We start from the raw sequence: 19,625 nt of genomic DNA, 5'->3' as shown, positions 1-19,625 counted from the left end.
ATGAGAGCTGATTGTGTCATCACTGGAGGCTCAGATGAAAGGTTAGAGCCTTGAAAGTTTACAGTATTAAAGAAGAAAGAATGAAAATAAATGGAATGAGCATTCAATTCAAGGTGTGTCTGGATGGAGGGAGGGTAACAAATTAAATCCAAGGAAAGCACATGAGAGGGCTCAATGAGTTAAAAATTGAGAAAGAGCAAAGCTTATAATTAAACAATATTTGTGAAAACTAAAATGGAGAAATAATGACCACACAAAATAAGAAGAATGTGGAGTTCTCCAGAGACTTGGAGGATATTGAAGAATTATAAGTGGAAACTTTGCTCAAATCTATGCAGCATCATTTGAAAACTTAGGAAAAATGGATGATTTCCAGTGAAGAAGTAGAAATACAGAAAGTTGTTCTTTTTTTAAAATTTATCTCCCCCAGAAAGAAACAGAAACCAAAAACCAGTTATCCCCACTACACACACACACCAGGTCCAGGTAGCTGAAGCCAAACCAACTTCCCAGAATATAAAGGAAGTCTACCAAAATCTATGAAGAAAGTATAATATTGAAATAACGCAACAATAGAACAGACCAATTCCACTTTCTAATATTGACAGAATAATCCTCAAAAGATTAACGAGCCCAACACCAAATAAGATTTGATTTGAGAATGAAACGATGGTTCTGTACTAGCTTACCTAATATAGTGTATGTAATTATACTTAATTCATCATATTTATTGATTAAAGAGGAAACCACAAGATCATCCTCACAGACCCTGAAAAAGCAATTAACTGAATTTAATACTCATTCCTGACAAAGTGTTTAAAATGAATAGATTCTTCCATGATTATATGTATATTTATATATACATGACTTTATATACATATTCTTTCATGATTATATATTTGATTTTATATGTATATATATATATTTGTGTGTGTATGTGAACAATAAGAGAATTCAGGAAATTTGCCTTATGCAGGATTAACATAAATCAATAATGTTTATATATAAAATAAGAAATGTGCAAATAAACATGAAAAATACAAAAATGCTACAGAGGGATGGAAAAGTCCAGAAAAAGGAAAGGGATAGCTTGTTCTTAAACAGACTGACTCTATATTATGAACATGCCTAAATTAATCCATAATTTAGTGTAATCATGGTTAAGATACAAACAGGATTCTTTTTAGAACAGGCAAGCTGACCCTAAAATATAAATGAAAAATTAAACAGTAACGAGTGACCAAGAAAACCCTAAAAAGTAAGAATAACAGATACAGCATCTAGTCCTAGCAGATATGAAAACCCATCATAATGATCAACCCACAGTAATGAAAACCATGCAGCATTGGCTTCTTCGTAAACAATGACAATGGGAGAGAAGAGAATACAGAAATATCTCCTCTCCCAGGATGTCCAGGAATTTAGTGGTTGACATAAATTGCATTTCTAATCAGTTGGGAAAACATGGGTTATTCAATTAAAGCTTGGGAATAATGGGATTATCCCATGGGTGAAAAAAAAAACTGCACACAGAGAAATGTTTTCCTCATTTCCTACTCAAAAATGCATTCCTAGGGGATCAAATATCTTAATGTAAAAAAAACCACAATAAGCCTCTATATAAAAGTGTTAGAAGAAGCTACGCAGTTTTTTTAAAAAATAATGTCAATATGGTAGATATTTTTCCAAGTATGATAGCGAGCCCAGTAACCATTAACTAATTTCACTACATAAAAGTAATATATATGAATAGGGAAAACATCACTTCTGAGTTAAAAGGGTAAAGATAAAGTGAAAAAGCACATTTGCTACCTACTTCACAAATGGCACTATCTTTCATACATAAAGAGTTCCTACAAATCAAGAAGAAAAGGACCCACAACACATATAAAAACAGGCAAACGACATATTTGTGTGGCTCCCCCAGAAATTAGATGCAAATGGATCTTCCACACACAGATTCTCAATCTCACTTGTGTTAAAAGAAATTCAATGCAAAACAGTTAAGACATCGTATTTCAACCAACAGATTGGTAATGATCAGAAAGTTGGCAGGGCCGTGAGGAAACAGATCTGAGACATCACTGCGGGTACCATAAATTTGCACAACCTCGATGGGGAGTGAATAGCAGTGTCCATAAACAATTAAACATGCATACACCCTTTTGTATAACAAAGGCAATTTCAGACATTTATGCAACACACACACTTACACAGGTCCACAGTAATATAGTTCGAAAGATATTCATTGCAGCATTTTCTTGATAGCAAAAACTTGGCCACAGCTTCAGTTGGTTGGCTAAATACACTAAAATCCAGATTTATAACAAATCCTCTACTGTATTACCGTCTCCCGTTAGCCTTTAAAGTTTTTATCCTGATTTCAAAACCCATCGGACTGTGATTTCTTTATACACAAGTTCTAAAATGATTAAACAAAGTAATGTTTTTTGCCAAGATATTTAATGATCCAACAAGCCACCTAATTCAAACTCCATTTTTCAAAAGATCGTTTATTTTTATGTCCATGTGAAATTAAACTGAGTCTACAAAGATGTCCATTCAGCCTCCATAAAAAAAAAGGCTAGTTGACATATTTCTTAAATGTACAGATTTATTTATGCATGAGTCATAATTTCATATACTTTTAAAAAATACCCATCCTTTCACTATTCTCTCCGTTAATGAGACATTTATGTTTATAGAATGATTGCGATGCTTATAAACATGTTGATGTTATTCACAGAGTTACAAAAAGATTGATGCATTTTTTTTCTTGTTACAAAATAAAGCAAGTCACTGTGCAAAATCTGACCTCAAAAGCAATCCTTGATGATTCATTGGGGAGGAATGTGGATATTCTCCAAGACCTTTGTAACCCAGGTGTTCCGAGCTAGCCAGCAACAGGACCCAGGCATACTGGATAATCCAGCCTTCAGCCCTTGACAACTGGTGTACCTCATCCCTTGATGAATGAGAGATGTTTGTGTTACATCCTCCAGAATCCAGAACGTCACATCCTCTGCTGCCCACACCTGGGCCACAAGGGGCATCCAATGGGTATTTGTTGCAAGAAACAATGAACAGAAATGATAAATAACCAGAGGTCTCAATCATTTCTTCACCCTGTTTCATATACTCAAACACAGAAAAATAACATAAATACCAAAATGACTGGACAACAGTCCCCATTGATATCTTGGGAATGAAGTTCCGGGAGCTTTTAGACAGGTGGGAAGCAGGGGCCAGTGAAAGGATATGGGTGTGTGGAGGGGTGGAGGTCTCAACAGAAGGGGGGATGCCTCCAATGCCCACCCCACAACTACTGACAGCGTTTATGAGCTTCAAAGTGGAAAAGACCCAGAATCAATGGCTTACACCTCCATACCAATCCTTTCCCCAAATCCAGAGGTCTGTGATGGCAGCCCACACAGGTGTGATGACAGCATACCTTTGAACAAGGAGACTTGTGTCAAATCTGGCTTTGTCGACAAGCAGCAGCTCTTAAAGCCATTATAAGTGACAAGATTAAGTATTCCCAGGAAATTGCCATTCTGTGGATAACTATTCTGAGAGCTTTCGTGAGCACCGCTGGAAGCATACTGAAGATACTCTAATTTTTCAGTGGAGGAAAGTTTAGAGATGAGGTCCATCCCGGCTAGAATATCAGGGCTTCTACGCTTTCTGAGATTAACACAAAAATCCAAGCGAAGCCCGTCTCAAGCTTTTATACAAAAGCACGCATTTTGGAAGCCTTGCAGTGTGTGCATTGCCCGAGATGGGGAAATGCTTCTAAACGTGGAGAAGTCATTGTTTATTGCAAGGAGGAATGCGATCACTTCATTTCAAGCTGTTACAAAGTATACAAGGAGATTCTCTGCTGAAAAGCTGTTTTACGGTTATGTTAAACTGATCTCTCACATAGAAGCAGTTAAACATTTTGTAAAGACGATACAAACAGTTAACAAATTCATGGCATTCACTCACATGGAAGAAAGAAAGGGAATGTCTGATACAGGGGAGTATCTGATGAGGAGGAGTATCTCTGAGGGGGAGTATCTAATACAGATGAGCATCTGATGCAGGGAAGTGTCTGATACACAGGAGTATCTGATGCAGGGAATATCTGAAGCAGGAGAGTATCTGAATGCTGAGGAATACTTGTCCGCAATACGATAAGACAAGAGAAAAGAAAAGGGCAGAGAAAGAAAATGCCAGAAATACAGAGCTAGCACTTAGGTTGACCATTCGTCTTATAGCCCAGAAGGGAACATGGGATCCATCCCACTAATTTTCACAGCCTTCTTTAAAAGTCACCCCAGAGCAAAACATTTATGTAAAAAGTGCTTGGTTTCTAATTTCTTTTTCTTAGTCTAGTGTGAAAAAAAGAATCCTAACAAACGAAAGAAATTTTGAGGAATCTAACTGAAGGCTTACCTCACTCTAAAAAATGGTCAGTGTTAGGGAGGTTTCAACCTGCACTTTCAATGTACAGGTAATTTGCAAACAGACCCAGAGATTCCGTTTGGAGAACTTCAGTGGGGTCGCTATTCCAATGATGGGGACTCGGTGGCGGCGAGCTTTTCAAGTGACGCCGAAAACCCCTACGGGCCACGGAGAAAGTGAATGCAATTCCCCTCTGGATGCAAAACTCTTTGTTAGTCCACATCTTCTACCCAGCATGGCGACAGGTGAACACATCTCAAAATTAAAACAGAGCATCCGACTGGAGTGAAGGTGTGGACAAGATGGGCCGGCTCCCGGGGCGGCTGCTCTGTCCTCCCCACCCGAGGGTGTTCTTCAGAGAGGGGCAGCAGGCAAGGATGGGGATCCCGCTGTGGATGTCCGGGGCTGCTTTCCCCAACAACCTTCTATTTCTCCAGAAGAGTCCGCTGAACTGCCAAGCACAAAGAGATAAGAAAACATTTTACCAGGCATTCCCGTCTCCCCAACTCGCACAAGCCTCTATCTGCTTCTTAAAAGTTTCCCAAGCAGGTGACTCTATGTCTACATAAGATAAATGGGCTCAGAACTCATCACAGACAGAAAGAAAAACAAAATTTGATCTGCTGGAAAGAAATTCAATAAATGCCACAGCACTGTGCGACTGCAGCTGGAAAAAATAGATACTTCAGGAAAAGCAGAAAGAAAACGAGACAAGGCATTTTCTACTGAGACAGCAAAAAATCTCTATAATCTACCAAATTTCAAAACAAATAATTTTCTAAATGAGGGTCCCTGGTTTTGGTTAATTCACAACGATTTGGGACTAAGATTTCCCGATCAGTTCATTTGAGTTTTAGAGGTCTATTTTGCATTTTTGGTGCTTCAAAACAATAGTTCATTTTAAACATCTTTCCCCAATTTGAAATAGCAGTGAGCTGGACACTAACTTTCTAAAAGTCTCAATTTTTAAAATTCAAAACATTTTAAAATTTCATCAAAAACTTATCTCAATTCAATAGATGTCCTATTCAATAAATGTTGCCTCTCTTGGCACATGGGCAGGTCCCAAAATACACATAAATAAAAGAAAAAAAGAAACACACACATGTATTTTTACATAGAGTTTTTTTTTCCTGCCATTTTCCAAAGTCATCGTAATTGCAGAACGCCTGCCTTTAACCCTGAAAAGTTTCCGTAAATTTAAATGATTATCTCTGGACCCTATTCTCCACCTGGTTCAGAGGATTTTGTACAAGTGACCACAGAATGTGACAAAAAGCTGTATCTTGGTGCATTTTCAATCTTTGCTGCACACCAGCCAGCTGCTGACTCTCTGGCCACGCATCAACTGGGGGCCACTTCGAAAATTACAGTAATCGATTATTAAAGAGAGTCTTCAGCATTGTTAGGTCTCATCTGAAGCCTCAAGCCCTGGACATTTATACATCATCTCCCAGAACGAATCCCCTGGAAAGCAATGAGACATAAAGGAGCAAATTCGATGCCATAAACCGAATTTGAGAACTGGGGCAGGATGGCGGGACCAGCGTGCGGTTGGAGGAGACAGAACGGACACACCAGCGGGCGCCTGACTCCCAGCATCCCTTCTTACCGGGGGGCTCAGCGTTGGTGCTGTGGTGGTTTTCCATGTCGACTTCGCCTTGGTCAGCTGAAAGGAAGCACAAAACACCCCAAGAGGGTGAATACAGAGACAACACACCCTGATCGTCATTCTTGGGATGAATCGGCCCCATACCCTCCTCCCCAATCCGCCTCTCCAAAAGCAAAGTGAATGAGAGGGAGGAAGACAGCCACCCAGGACTTCCCTGGCCATCGGAGAATCCAGAGCTAAAGGCCCTTGTGCGGACCCATCTGCTTGCTCCTGCGTTGTCTGTTTTTTAATTTCCATTTCTATTCCAAAATTTTTCAAAAACGCATCCACGCAAACGCGACCATTCTCTCAAACATTCACCAAGGTATCCAGCATTAAGGCCACAGAAGTCAAAACTCATGAGAGATTCACAGACAAGATCCATTTATTTCTTTCCTGCTAAGGAACACATAAATGGTGCACTTTCGACACGAGAGGCACCTGAGCAAGCTCACCAGATCCGTGATAGTTCATTTCCTGTTCACAAAGTTTTCTTCTTTGCAAAATTGCATCGTCTGTGGTTAGCATACCTTCCTGAACAAGACACCCCACACGATTTTGAATCCGGGTCACGGAAAAACGGATCGCAATCTGGGTAAAATGAATTCCATCATCTCTAACCCCCTCCCCCAACCACGAAACAGGACCCCCTTTAGAGACCCAAATTCTAAGATTCAAAAAAGAAAGAAAAACACCCAAAGAGGACAAAGTTCGAAGACATCTGTAAAAGCATTGCACGGCCGGGACCACACATGTCATGGCTTCCGCTGGTGGGGCAGACGGTGGGTCCTCTACACAGGCACATTGTACAGCAAACTGTCATGGCAAGAAGTATTAAATTTGCTTTCATTTCACAGGACCACTAATTTCTCCCTAGCAAAAAAAAAGTGCAAATGGAAATGGCAAAGATATTCATTCTAACGGGGTCGTGAAATGCTCCATCAAATCTGGTTGTTCAAGGAAAAAGAAAAAAAAAAAAGCCCATTTAAAACAATAAAGTATTGCAAAGCCAAAATCCATTGGTGGCAAAATTTATTTCGAACAGGTAAAAAGCATCTTTGGTTCTATACACTCTGGATGGGCATTTGTAGGGGGCAGTGTTCATACGCCGTATTTTGGGGTTGGCATCACAAACTCCCAGCATTTGGCGACGACATTCTGAAGGTACAGGTTTGGGGCTGCACCTTCCAGGAAACGAGGTGGATGCATCATGGCATGAGGAGGGGTCTCCGCCCTCTGGGAGCAGGAATCAACTCCCTCCTTCCCAGACTCAGCACATGCTTGCGTAATGAGGCAATAATGTGGCGCCATCGTTGGCGGTAATTAAAATGCACCTCTGTCGCCAGGGGAGTTCTCCAAGAAGCCCCAAGACTCTGGCCTCTTGGGACTGCTTTTAGCTGGAGCTGATGCAGCCGTGGCAAGGCGAACATTCGAAAGGGAGGGAGCAGACGGGAGCCTCGTGTTCAAGGATGCAGAGCCAGACTCCCGTCTCCCAGTGAAGACCTGTGCAAGCCCCCAGGACACCAAGCAGCGGTCCCCAGTGGGTCCCACAGAAGAGAACAGATTCCAAGAGATTCGCCATCCGTGCCACCTGCTTCCCTTTCAAAACTTAAAAGGCCAGACACTCCCCATCTCAAAAGAAATTAAAGAAACTCAAGTGTGTTTCTTTTAGGCTAGGAACCATTCGGAGCTATCAGAGCAATTACAGCAATCGGGGCTTTAGCGTGTGTCTATGCTCAGGAAATACGTGTGCATATACGTAACAAGCACTCGGGGCCACAACAGGCCCCCGGGGACCGCTGATCAGCAGTGCCTGATCTTGAGGTCACACGGAGGGCTGACTTCTTGGAGGCACACGGAGATCCGATCCAGACTCCCCCTGTGCTAAGTGAGGCACAGGCTTCATTTTATCAGAGCTGAGAAACCTGCGGACGCATCCTTCAAAGAGCCAGAGGGCAGTCAGGGTGACTGCTGTCAAGGCCATCAAGGTGACCACTGGAGGGTGACCAGACCCACGGGAAAAGCATTTACAGCCTCTGTCACAGAGTCCTCAACCCACCCCCCATTACCCATCCCTACTAACCCCAAAACCTATCCTTTAACCCTAATATCACCACCACCCGAAAAAGCAATTTTATGCCCAGAACGAGATGGCCGAATGCGCAAACGGAAAAAAAATCTAGCGATGATTCCATGCTCACAGGGATGTGCAAGGATGTAAGAATTCTCAGGTGTCAACAAGATCCCACCCCACTGACCTTAAAATGTTAAGATATTCCTAAATATATGGACGTTTTCCCCCTGAGAACTGGGAAGTTCCCATATTGGGAAAGAACTGATGGGAGAGAGAGAGAATTAGGAACTGCTTCATGGGAAACGGAGTGACAAATGCACCCTCAAAATCCAGAGGCTATGAAATCAGAGGGTTAAAAATTGCGTCGGTGGCGTGAAAAGATTGAACCCTATGACCGGGGTGGGCTCTGCTCCAGGAGACTGTAGGGAGGATGGTGGTCACCCCTGCCCTCCTGCCTGACCCATTGGCAAAGATGGACTCGACGGGGAGGAACCCCATTAATACATGGAAGCCATCCACTGCCTTTCTTTCCTTTGGATTTAAATTTTTTAAAAATCTGCGCTTCTCTTCCTTTTCTGAAGCTACCCGTGCATTCATATCACATAGTAAGCTTCTATGCTTCAACAAGGGGGAAAACATATAGAATTCAAGGCACAGAATCCAGTCTAGGAGAATCACAAATCCGTGGCAATTTAGCATGACAGAAAGACAGAAGCCACGGTTTGCTTTAGAGTCTGCGTCTTAGGAGACAAACACTGATCAGACGGGATGATCTCGCAGCCCGCACAGGGTTTTCTGCTCGTCCCTAGATCTTCTACTCATCTGAAAAGGAAGATCGAAAAAGAGAAAAGAAAGTGAACTTCCGAGAGGCTTGGTCTGGGTGTGCGCCAACGCCCCAGACAGCAGCAGCCGCGAGCTGTTAGAAAGACGTTCTCTGGGCTCACAAGCTTAGAGAGCAAAGGGAAACAGGGAGCTAGAATCAGAAGAGGACACCAACATTAAGGAGGAGAGGGAAGGAGGGATGGGAGAAGGGAGGACACTCCAGCAGCTCATTTCACTAAAGTCTCAAGAAACCGCTACCAGCCAAGGAGGCTCCAAACAGCAGGCAGATGTGCGGTGAGCAACAGGAACCAGCTGCCACGCACACAGAAGGGCAGCATCACCCATGTCACACGACAGCAGCCAAAGCTGCGCTCTGTCAAAGCAGCCCAGGCTCCGTGTCATCAAACCAGTTACTCGAAGCCAACACGCCAAAACGCCAAGACGCAGTCGACCGTGAGCACGCTCCTAGATGGCTTTAGCGAGCCAGCATGCATGCAATCCCTCAGACTCCTAGAACCATTTCGAATTTTTAGGAATAAAGGATAGATCTATTAAATTTTGCTGGCCGTGGATATTTTTTCCAAAATTTAGCTCACAACAGAACACCGAAAAGCTCTTAAATAAATTTACATCAAGACTAACTATTTGATGGACGCAGCTCCACGTTGGGAAAACACTTCTGCCTCCATCCGCTGGCTCAAGAGGAAACTTGATGGCAAGTCAACAGACGCTACACATTTCAACACACTGACAAAGTCCTGGAAAATCACGTTGCTTTATAAACATGCACTCTTGTAGAATAATGGTTTCCTCAAACCACAGCTTCTTCAAGGACTGGGGCATGCTGTGGCCACATCCTTCTTAGGAAATCTCCAAGCTCAGCATTACATATGGGTTTGTACATCCTAAAATGACCATCCCAGGAGTAAAACCCATAAAACAGTCCTGCACAGACCCCAAAAGTTCTAGGATCTTCACGCCCCCAAAACCAAAATTCAACATTTCAATCAGAAAAATACTCTTCTGCCATAGACTCTTGATGTTCATAGGAGAATAGCACTTAATTTTCTTTGCGTTAACGCTGGGCATTTTATAGCTGGACAAAAGTGCCTAATTACTGAAATCAGAAGTACCAGCTTCCTTCCCTAGTGAAGGTTTGCCCTTTGCTCTGTGTATCTACATAAGCTCAAGATCATCAGCCCCATAACAAACAGAAAGCAAATCAAGACTTAAAGCTGCACCTGATATAAATTCAGCCCAAGAAGCAGAAAGACTGTAGAAAATGTTCTAGGGAAATGAATTTAGCTAGCTCCTCAGTAGCATAAGTTGAATCCTGGACTGCCCTGAGCCAATTCTTCAGAAAGGATGCTTTTATTTTTGAAAACGGTAGGTTCAACTATTTCTACCCGGGCTTTCCATTTTCCACGCCCACCTCCATCCCTGCAGTAGACAGAAGGCTTCAGCCAAAGACCAAGACCCGAGGATGGGGTACGGCGAGATGGAGAACACTTGGTTTTCCCAATTCCCGAATCCCATTTCCAAATATTGGATGACGTCAAGTCTATTAAGACACTTGGATGCTTCCTCAAGTCCCTTGCCTTGACATGTGAACGTGGAATAGCACCACAATATCCCAGAGGTCCCTACATCCCATACCCAAGGTAACAGAAATACTCTTCAACTCCAGAATCCAAGTGGGGTTCACCTACAGATTTTCAGAACATCGTTGGGCCAGGACTTGCCATGTATCCTTCTGAGAGAGCACGGCTTTCTACTCTCCTGGCTGAGCATGATGCTCTGAGATGAGCATCTACAGAGAGGGGGAAATGTAATTGAAAAGGAAACACGAATTCACTTCCCCTGAATCTCTACTCATTTAACCTCTCTGCTGTTTCTAGGAAAAGCAAGAGGAGAAAGGTGTTGTCTTTTGTTTTTCTCCTCTCAGTTCTAAATGTCGATCTTTTATAGGCGTCTCCTCAAACTAGGTCATCTGTCCATTTGGGCACCGCTGGACACTGCCATTCAATCAAGCAACCACACTTTCCCAAGCACCGCCAGATGGAAGGGACCCGGTCACATGTGGGAAACGAGATACCATCGGGCACCCTTATCTTCTACGGCAAGATGAGGGATATAAAAACAGCAGCTTATCTTAGGTCTGTGAATCCAAAACCTGTCTAGGACTTTCAACTTCAGGCTATAAACAGAGTTTGTGGACCTCAAAGTCTGGGATGATGAAAGACGAAGGGTAATCTCCATTCCTAACCTTGCCTCCATCATCAGCATCTGGTCAAACCTTTTGGGAATTTCCCCAGAGCCCTCAGAAGTGGTCCTTTACGTGGATGAGGTCAATGGCAAAGTATGAATAAAGACTTAAGAACACGGGTAGGATGAGAAGTTCAGACACCAGAAGGCTCCTCCAAGGATGAGAGGCATCTACAGTCCACGGGACCCACACAAAGCAAGTCACAACCCATCCCTTGTTAGTCCTGCAGGAGTGAAGGCAAGATGTAGACAGAGACTTCTAGAGATGTATGAACATCAGCTGTGTTCAAAATAGTTGAACTTACTGACGTCAGGGCAGATCCTAAGTAATATAGGGACTTTTGCACATAAAGTCCCAAATCGTCCAACAATGGAGTTCCAATCACTGGTAAGTGTGATATTCTCCACAGTCCCCTATAAATTGTATATTCCACCCAAGAACCTTCCCTAGCAGAAAGGGAATCAGCTGCCCTGTGTTTCGATTTTAATTCCCTTGGGTGGAGAAAACAATATGGCGGCCCTGTGGCCATCGCTCCTGTCCTAATGATGAAGAAGATGATGGTGATTGTAAATAAAGATGAATAAATCATAAAAGCTAACATTTCTTCAACGCTCACTCGCTGCCAGGCAATCTGTGAAGACTTTCACACACGAGCTTATTAATCCTCACAAAAATTCTATGGTGTACGGACTATCACCTCCCCCGTCATAGATGTAAAACCCAAGAACTGGAGTGGTTAGTAACTTACACAAAGTTTACACAGCTGAACACAGGACAGTGTTGGGATCAAAGCCACCCAGTCTGATTCCAGTATTCGAGCAATTTCACAAAGCATCAGTCACCTCACACCAGTTTCGTGCCAACCTGAGTTCTGGCTTGGTTTTAGTACTTTTTAAGAGTGCACAGTTTTCAAGTTAGCGAGGCAGAAAGGAAAGAGAGCAGAGGGGAAGACTTACCGTTCTCTTTGAAGCAGAACTTCTTTTTCTGGTAGGCGATAAAGCTAGAAATGGCTCCGGCCACAGCTACCAAAACAGCTCCCACGATGCCAGGGACCACCCCAGGGGATTCGCCTGTGGGAAGAAGCACAAGACACCACGATTGGGGAGAAAGACACTCATGGAAAGAAGCCCACGGGGCAGGCGGCTGGCGGCCCTGCCAAGAGGAAGACGGTGGGCTAAGCACTGAGACACGGGGCCACAGGTGACCACAGAAGGAATTCCACTCCCGAGCTTTGCCCAATTCCCAAAGACGGCCTCAAATCCTTTTGCATCATAGGAAGGGCCAGTTACACTGCCGTTCCCAGAGGGGCACCTCCCTCCTGGTCCCCAAAAGTCACATCTAGAATTGAAATTAATTTCACTATGTGCACCGTTTCCAATCCAATCATTGGTTTCCAGTGGGACAACAAACTCCACCTCCTCCCCATCCCTATGACCAGCACAGCATCCTAACAGCTCAATGAGGAAGCTCTCAGGAGAGGTGACACATTCCACAGTGGAAGGTGCCCGGCTGGGACCATACAATTCCCATCTCTTCATGCCCTTTCTAAAAATCAAAGCCACTGACCTCTTCATTACTTTCATGATTTACTATGACGGTATTTCCATCCACTGTCACTAATTCTCAAACTACCCATATCTGTCCCACATCTACAGCTGTTTCTTAGCATGACAGGTGCCCAAAACACACTGCTCCATGAATAAAGGAAAGAGGGTGTGATGGTTAGTTCTATATGTCCACCTGACTGGGCTGAGGGGTGACCAGACAGCTGGGAAAACATCATTTCTGAGTGTGTCCATGTAGGTGTCTCTGGATGAGTTCAGCATTTGAATTGTAGGACTGAGTAAAGCAGATTGCCCTCCCCTGTGTGGGCAGCACTCATCTAACTGGTTGAAGGTCTGAATAGAACACAAAGGTGAAGTGGGGGGAATTTGCTCTCTGCTGGAGTTGGGATGTCCATTGAGAATTCTCCTGCCCTTGGACATTGGCGCTCTTGATTCTCGGGCTTTTGGACTCAGACTGGGATTTCCAACCATTGGCTCTCTTGGTTCTCAGTCCTTTGAACTTGGACTGAATTACACCACCAGCGTTCCAGGGTCTCCAGCTAGCAGACGGTAGACTGTGACACTTCTCAGCCTCCATAATCACATGAGCCAATTCCTTACAATAAACCTCTTTCTTTATATCTACATGCATCCTATCTGTTCTGTTCCTCTGGAGAACCCTGGCTAATATAGACGGCATTCCTTCTTAATTCCATCGAGCAATATCCCTCCACTTGACTGGGCAGCAGGAGGGGCAGAGAGGGACCACAGGTCTCAAGTGCTCTTTCTGGTCTGGCTGACCAGAGCCCTGGGACCCTCTATGCCCACCACTCAGACGGAGGCAGAGACAAGTGTAAGCAGCTTGCCCAAGGACATGTAGTTATAAGGACAGAGTTGGAGCCCAATCCAGGAGTTCCCAGTGCTGGGACGCACGCCATCACTTCTGCTGAGGGTCCCTGAGGAGGTACGTTAGAGATATTGGGGTGATGCCACGCACAGAGCTTTCCAATAAGTATTTCAGGTCCAGCTCAGGTCCACAGAATAACACCCCTCAGCCCACATTTATCTACTGAGCACCTAGGATCTGCCAAGCAGCTTTCCTGGTTGTGGGTTGGCAGGAGCAAAGACAGAGTCTTAGCAGGTTGAGGGGATGGAATGTGCATTGCGTGGGTGACAGCAGGAGGTGGTTCCTCTAATTCAGCAGCCCAGGGACGACCTTTCACATAAAGTGGCACTGAAGGGAGCAAGAATGAGGAGAGGGAGCGAGCCACGGGAAGATGTGTAGGAAGGGCTACAGGTGGAGGGCAGGACACACAACCACCAGGGATTAAAATCAGATCCGCACATATCACAGTAGTTTGCAGCCACATTGGATCATGGTCGGGTCTCCTTTGAGGTCATGTGGGCAATTCCCAAGGGTCCAGGAAAGAATTCCAGGTGATCCATGTTACGTGGACATTTATGCCCGTGGAACAAAATCCCACTGTCTTAAATGACCACGTGCTTGTGAGCTTCTATCCCATGGAGATGAAAATAACCATTCTCCCTCATAAATCTCTGCTCCAATGATGTGCTGTTGGCAATATACGTGGACTTCTTCTACATTCTTCGTACGGAACAGTGTGAGCTACCATAGGACCGTAAGCTTTCAGGGACAATCGTCGAAACCACACGGCCACTCAAAAGCACATATGGTTGCCTTCATTCGGGGACAATGTCCGTTACTGGAAAATGAAGAAAGATTCACAATTCTAGCTGCCATATTTGAACCAGATGTTTCTCCAGATGGAAAGGTCTCAGCTCTCCCATGAGGAACAGAAACAAATCATTTCAAGGGTGTCAGCAAAAACACTGGTTCTGATACCAACTACTGGTGGTTGCCTTCGCCCTGTCGGACTTTAACATATGCAAAACAGGGTCATATCGTGGAAAGATGCTTCGAGCTTGGCCATCCCTCTCTGGTAAAGTCATACATTAAACAGTATGTAGCTATAAATGAGGAGCCAGGAATGATGGCCTGAAATAAATGTGCTGGGTGTAAATTCTCTTAGGGCATTTATTCCTAAGTGACCTTCCCATTCTAGGTAAGGGCAGCAAGCAAATTATTATGTCTGCAGGGAGAGCTTAAAACCCAAGACCTGCGTCCTTAAGAATGATAAATATATAAAACAAGGGACCGCGGTCACATTTCTTTCTCCAAGACTATTCATCACAAAATTTAAGAACTTTTTCTCTAAGAACTTTGAGAACATTTTAAGACGATGCATTACACATTTAAGAATCCACATTTTAACACTGATCAAAACAGCACATAGATGTTAAAAATCTTTGCCCAAATAAATACCTCGTCTGCCAACGAAAATGCTTAAAACCAGGGATTTGGCTAGAAGCAACGTGAAAGCGCGCCCCACAAATTTTTTTAGGGACACAAGATACAATCTTTGTCTTTTTTAAGTTTTTAAAGGAGTTCTTTTAATCTTTATTTTTCTTGTACCTTATAAGGAAAAGGTTTCTGAAAAAGGAGAAATGAGATAAACCATCTGTGCTTCCGTGTTGAGAATACAACAAATCTCAGAACCCACGGGGATCCTCATTCACAGTTCCAACCTCATCATGTCTTTGCTCAAGAACAAAAGGGAACCCAAGATCCAGCAGAATGGGCTTTTGCCCCACGATCTGCTAGAGGAGAGGTCTTCTCACCACACACGGGGACGAGGTTGCCTGGGAGCCTTGGGACCAGACCATGGGGTCCACATGCCACCATTGGGGTTCACCAGGTGGCACACTTAGGGAGCAGGCTGGAACTTAAAATGCGGGTGATATTGGCACCCACTTGCTGGACACGTTGGGAAGAGATCAACCAGCTATTTCAGCTGAGCTCCTGCCTGTTCCAGGGCTCGGCTGAAGTGCCCTCCACAGAGAACCATGCTTGGTGCCCGTATCTTTAGGATGATGGTGCAAATGCTAAGCATCAGGTCTTGACCACTGCATCCTCCGTTTCTCAACCCAAGATGTCAGAAACCAGGTGTATGTACCTTGCCCCTCCCCATTAGGAGCCTGGCCTCCACGGCCACCACTCTCACCGTGACCACTTCCTGCAAGAGAGCAACGAACCTTGTTGACAAATTGCACCAGGAAGATTTTTGGAAAAGGAAGACTCACAGCAAGGATGAGCTCATGTGACCTTCAGTTGTGAAGGTACCTTCACAGAAATGACCATGGGATGGACTGATGAGACCATTTAATATCAGGGAGTCCTTTTCCATTGTTGAGTGGGGACGTCCCCACTGTGCTGAAGCTGTCGTCTGTCTTGCTCCCATTTACCTGGAAAGGAGGCTCAAACCTTCCTGCCAGAGTGGGCTCCGGGAGACCCAGTGAGTCCTGGATGCCCCAGGGATTCTATCCGCTGGGCTCAGGCAGAATCCCAGTCAGAGCCCCAGAGCCCATCAGAGCTGTGGGGTGATCCATAGCCTGTTGGCTCCCAGGATATATAAATATGTATTAAGACAAACCATGTATAAATATAATAAATAAACATTCTAATGAAGTATATACTATTATCATTATTCTATATTTATTCACTTATTATATTTAAAGAGAGAGGCGGAAAAATCTACTTTTCTAACTGTAACACTGGCAACAAGGGCCCTCTGAGCAAGTCCCATCTCTTCATTCTCGGGGCTGCGATTTCCACATTCATTACGTAATAGGAAACCACACACGCCACTAGCAATGCCAGAGAGTCACAGAAGAGATAGAGATCGGGTAGAGGAGGAGACGTCTGAGAAGTGCCCTCCATCCACACGGGAAAAGAGAGGAGTTCCAGGAACTCTTAACACAGCTCCAAGGGACCAGCCTCTACGGGGGCAGGTCCCACGGTCCACACCCTGGACGCATCTGTACGTGGCAGAGCTCCGAGAGAGATTTCCCAAGAGCTGGCTGTGATTTCGCCGAGGGCTAAGACTTTCGACCCTGCCGTGATTCTGGAGAGCATGACGGTAATTGGGGATGGAGAGAGAAAGGACACAAATGTAGGGTTAACTTTACCTCCATCTGAAGCCCCATCAGCAAGGTCAGAATCGGAAAATCCACCTAGAAAGAAAAATACAGTGTCATCTGTCACATTGGAACTGTCGGGGGCGGGGGGTCTTGACATCTTGGAGTAAAGGAAAACACCAGTAGAATCAAAAGCAGATCTGGGGAGACCCACGAAGCTACTACTTCATGGGAAAAAGTCTTTCAAATATGCAATTACAGTGAATGCCCATTCTATTTTAAAACTCCTAAAATTGGCGTTACCAAAAACTCTGCTGCTAAGCCTGAAAAAGTCAACACCGAAAGAAATGGAAAGTGCTTGCCAATCTTTTGGATGAACATCAACAAAACAAGCCCAAAGGGATTTATCTGGTTTAGACTTATTGCACTGATGGCCCTAGTTTTTCACCCACCCCACTGGGGGTGGAATGTTCTCCCCAGCCCATGACTCTGGTCTCAGCCACATGTCTTACTCTGGGTACAGGACGTTAGCAAAATGGGAGACAAACGGATATTTTAAAAATAGCCTCTGTGGGGTTGGCCCCCTTGAGAATGGGCCCATATAAGGCTGGTGTAAGGATGTGGGGGATGCATGAGGAAGAGCCCACTCATCCCAGCTGGGACCACTCCAGACAAGTCAACCCCAGAGACCCACTGGTGACCACAGGCAAACGAGAACTGGGCCGAGATCAGCCAAGTCCAACCCAGACTCATCAGATGTAACAATTTTTACAATTTTAAGCCACTAAGTTTGAGGATGGTTTGTTAGACAGCTATAGCTGACTGATTCATACCCAATTTAATCCATCAGCTTAATAAAACCTATCATGATGAACTAGGGTTTATGCCATGAACACAAAGACGGATTTTATACAAGGACATCCTTCAATATAACCTGTCATATTCATGGGTTAAAAGAAAAAAAATATGACCATCTGTGTTGATGACCAAGGCATTTGGTGAAATTTAATATTAATTCCTGTTTGGAAAAGAAAGTGAACTAGAATGGAAAGACACTTCCTGAACTGAATATCTATCCTTTTTTAAAAAAAAAGAAATTTCTTTTCTGTGAAGGTGAATCTCTTGGGGTTTTTGCCTCAAAGCCAGGCGTGACAAATATCTGCTCTCTTCTCTCATATTTAATGCTGTCCTGCATTTTCTAGCCAAGGGAAAATGATACGAAAACAAGTAAACTGTAAGAGAAGATATAAACATAAAAAAGAAAAATCACTAGCAAATAATATGACAGTCTTCTTAGAAAAGGTAAGAAATGAAGAGAAAACTATTAAAACTTAATAAGGGATCATCATTAAGTGGCTAGTTAGCACACTGGCTAATATAGACGGCAGTCCTTCTTAATTCCATCGAGCAATATCCCTCCACTTGACTGGGCAGCAGGAGGGGCAGAGAGGGACCACAGGTCTCAAGTGTTCTTTCTGGTCTGGCTGACCAGAGCCCTGGGACCCTCTATGCCCACCGCTCAGACGGAGGCAGACACAAGTGTAAGCTGCTTGCCCAAGGACATGTAGTTATAAGGACAGAGTTGGAGCCCAATCCAGGAGTTCCCAGTGCTGGGACGCACGCCATCACTTCTGCTGAGGGTCCCTGAGGAGGTACGTTAGAGATATTGGGGTGATGCCACGCACAGAGCTTTCCAATAAGTATTTCAGGTCCAGCTCAGGTCCACAGAATAACACCCCTCAGCCCACATTTATCTACTGAGCACCTAGGATCTGCCAAGCAGCTTTCCTGGTTGTGGGTTGGCAGGAGCAAAGACAGAGTCTTAGCAGGTTGAGGGGATGGAATGTGCATTGCGTGGGTGACAGCAGGAGGTGGTTCCTCTAATTCAGCAGCCCAGGGACGACCTTTCACATAAAGTGGCACTGAAGGGAGCAAGAATGAGGAGAGGGAGCGAGCCACGGGAAGATGTGTAGGAAGGGCTACAGGTGGAGGGCAGGACACACAACCACCAGGGATTAAAATCAGATCCGCACATATCACAGTAGTTTGGAGCTACATTGGAACATGGTCGGGTCTCCTTTGAGGACATGTGGGCAATTCCCAAGGGTCCAGGAAAGAATTCCAGGTGATCCATGTTACGTGGACATTTATGCCCGTGGAACAAAATCCCACTGTCTTAAATGACCACGTGCTTGTGAGCTTCTATCCCATGGAGATGAAAATAACCATTCTCCCTCATAAATCTCTGCTCCAATGATGTGCTGTTGGCAATATACGTGGACTTCTTCTACATTCTTCGTACGGAACAGTGTGAGCTACCATAGGACCGTAAGCTTTCAGGGACAATCGTCGAAACCACACGGCCACTCAAAAGCACATATGGTTGCCTTCATTCGGGGACAATGTCCGTTACTGGAAAATGAAGAAAGATTCACAATTCTAGCTGCCATATTTGAACCAGATGTTTCTCCAGATGGAAAGGTCTCAGCTCTCCCATGAGGAACAGAAACAAATCATTTCAAGGGTGTCAGCAAAAACACTGGTTCTGATACCAACTACTGGTGGTTGCCTTCGCCCTGTCGGACTTTAACATATGCAAAACAGGGTCATATCGTGGAAAGATGCTTCGAGCTTGGCCATCCCTCTCTGGTAAAGTCATACATTAAACAGTATGTAGCTATAAATGAGGAGCCAGGAATGATGGCCTGAAATAAATGTGCTGGGTGTAAATTCTCTTAGGGCATTTATTCCTAAGTGACCTTCCCATTCTAGGCAAGGGCAGCAAGCAAATTATTATGTCTGCAGGGAGAGCTTAAAACCCAAGAC

The 19,625-nt window shown here is 44.3% G+C and overlaps 1 protein-coding gene across 1 annotated transcript in view; it reads right to left on the bottom strand.

The window, feature by feature from the left end:
* Nucleotides 1–2,493: 2,493 nt before the first annotated feature.
* The window catches only part of LOC147911602 (CD99 antigen-like), a 42,052-nt gene continuing 24,920 nt past the window's right edge, over nt 2,494–19,625 (bottom strand). The window contains exons 8-11 of the mRNA XM_087427873.1: nt 16,851–16,895; nt 12,216–12,329; nt 6,059–6,115; nt 2,494–4,897 (exon numbers count right to left, since the gene is read on the bottom strand). Coding sequence (XP_087283999.1) covers nt 4,872–4,897; nt 6,059–6,115; nt 12,216–12,329; nt 16,851–16,895 — 242 coding nt within the window. The 3' untranslated portion in view covers nt 2,494–4,871. The remainder of the gene's footprint in view (nt 4,898–6,058; nt 6,116–12,215; nt 12,330–16,850; nt 16,896–19,625) is intronic.

Source organism: Ceratotherium simum, chromosome Y (assembly GCF_057802395.1).
Source record: "Ceratotherium simum simum isolate JZ-2026a chromosome Y, ASM5780239v1, whole genome shotgun sequence".
Classification (NCBI taxonomy): Eukaryota; Metazoa; Chordata; class Mammalia; order Perissodactyla; family Rhinocerotidae; genus Ceratotherium; species Ceratotherium simum.
The sequence above is the reverse complement of the archived record's forward strand: the minus strand, read 5'-3'. Positions and strand labels throughout refer to the sequence as shown.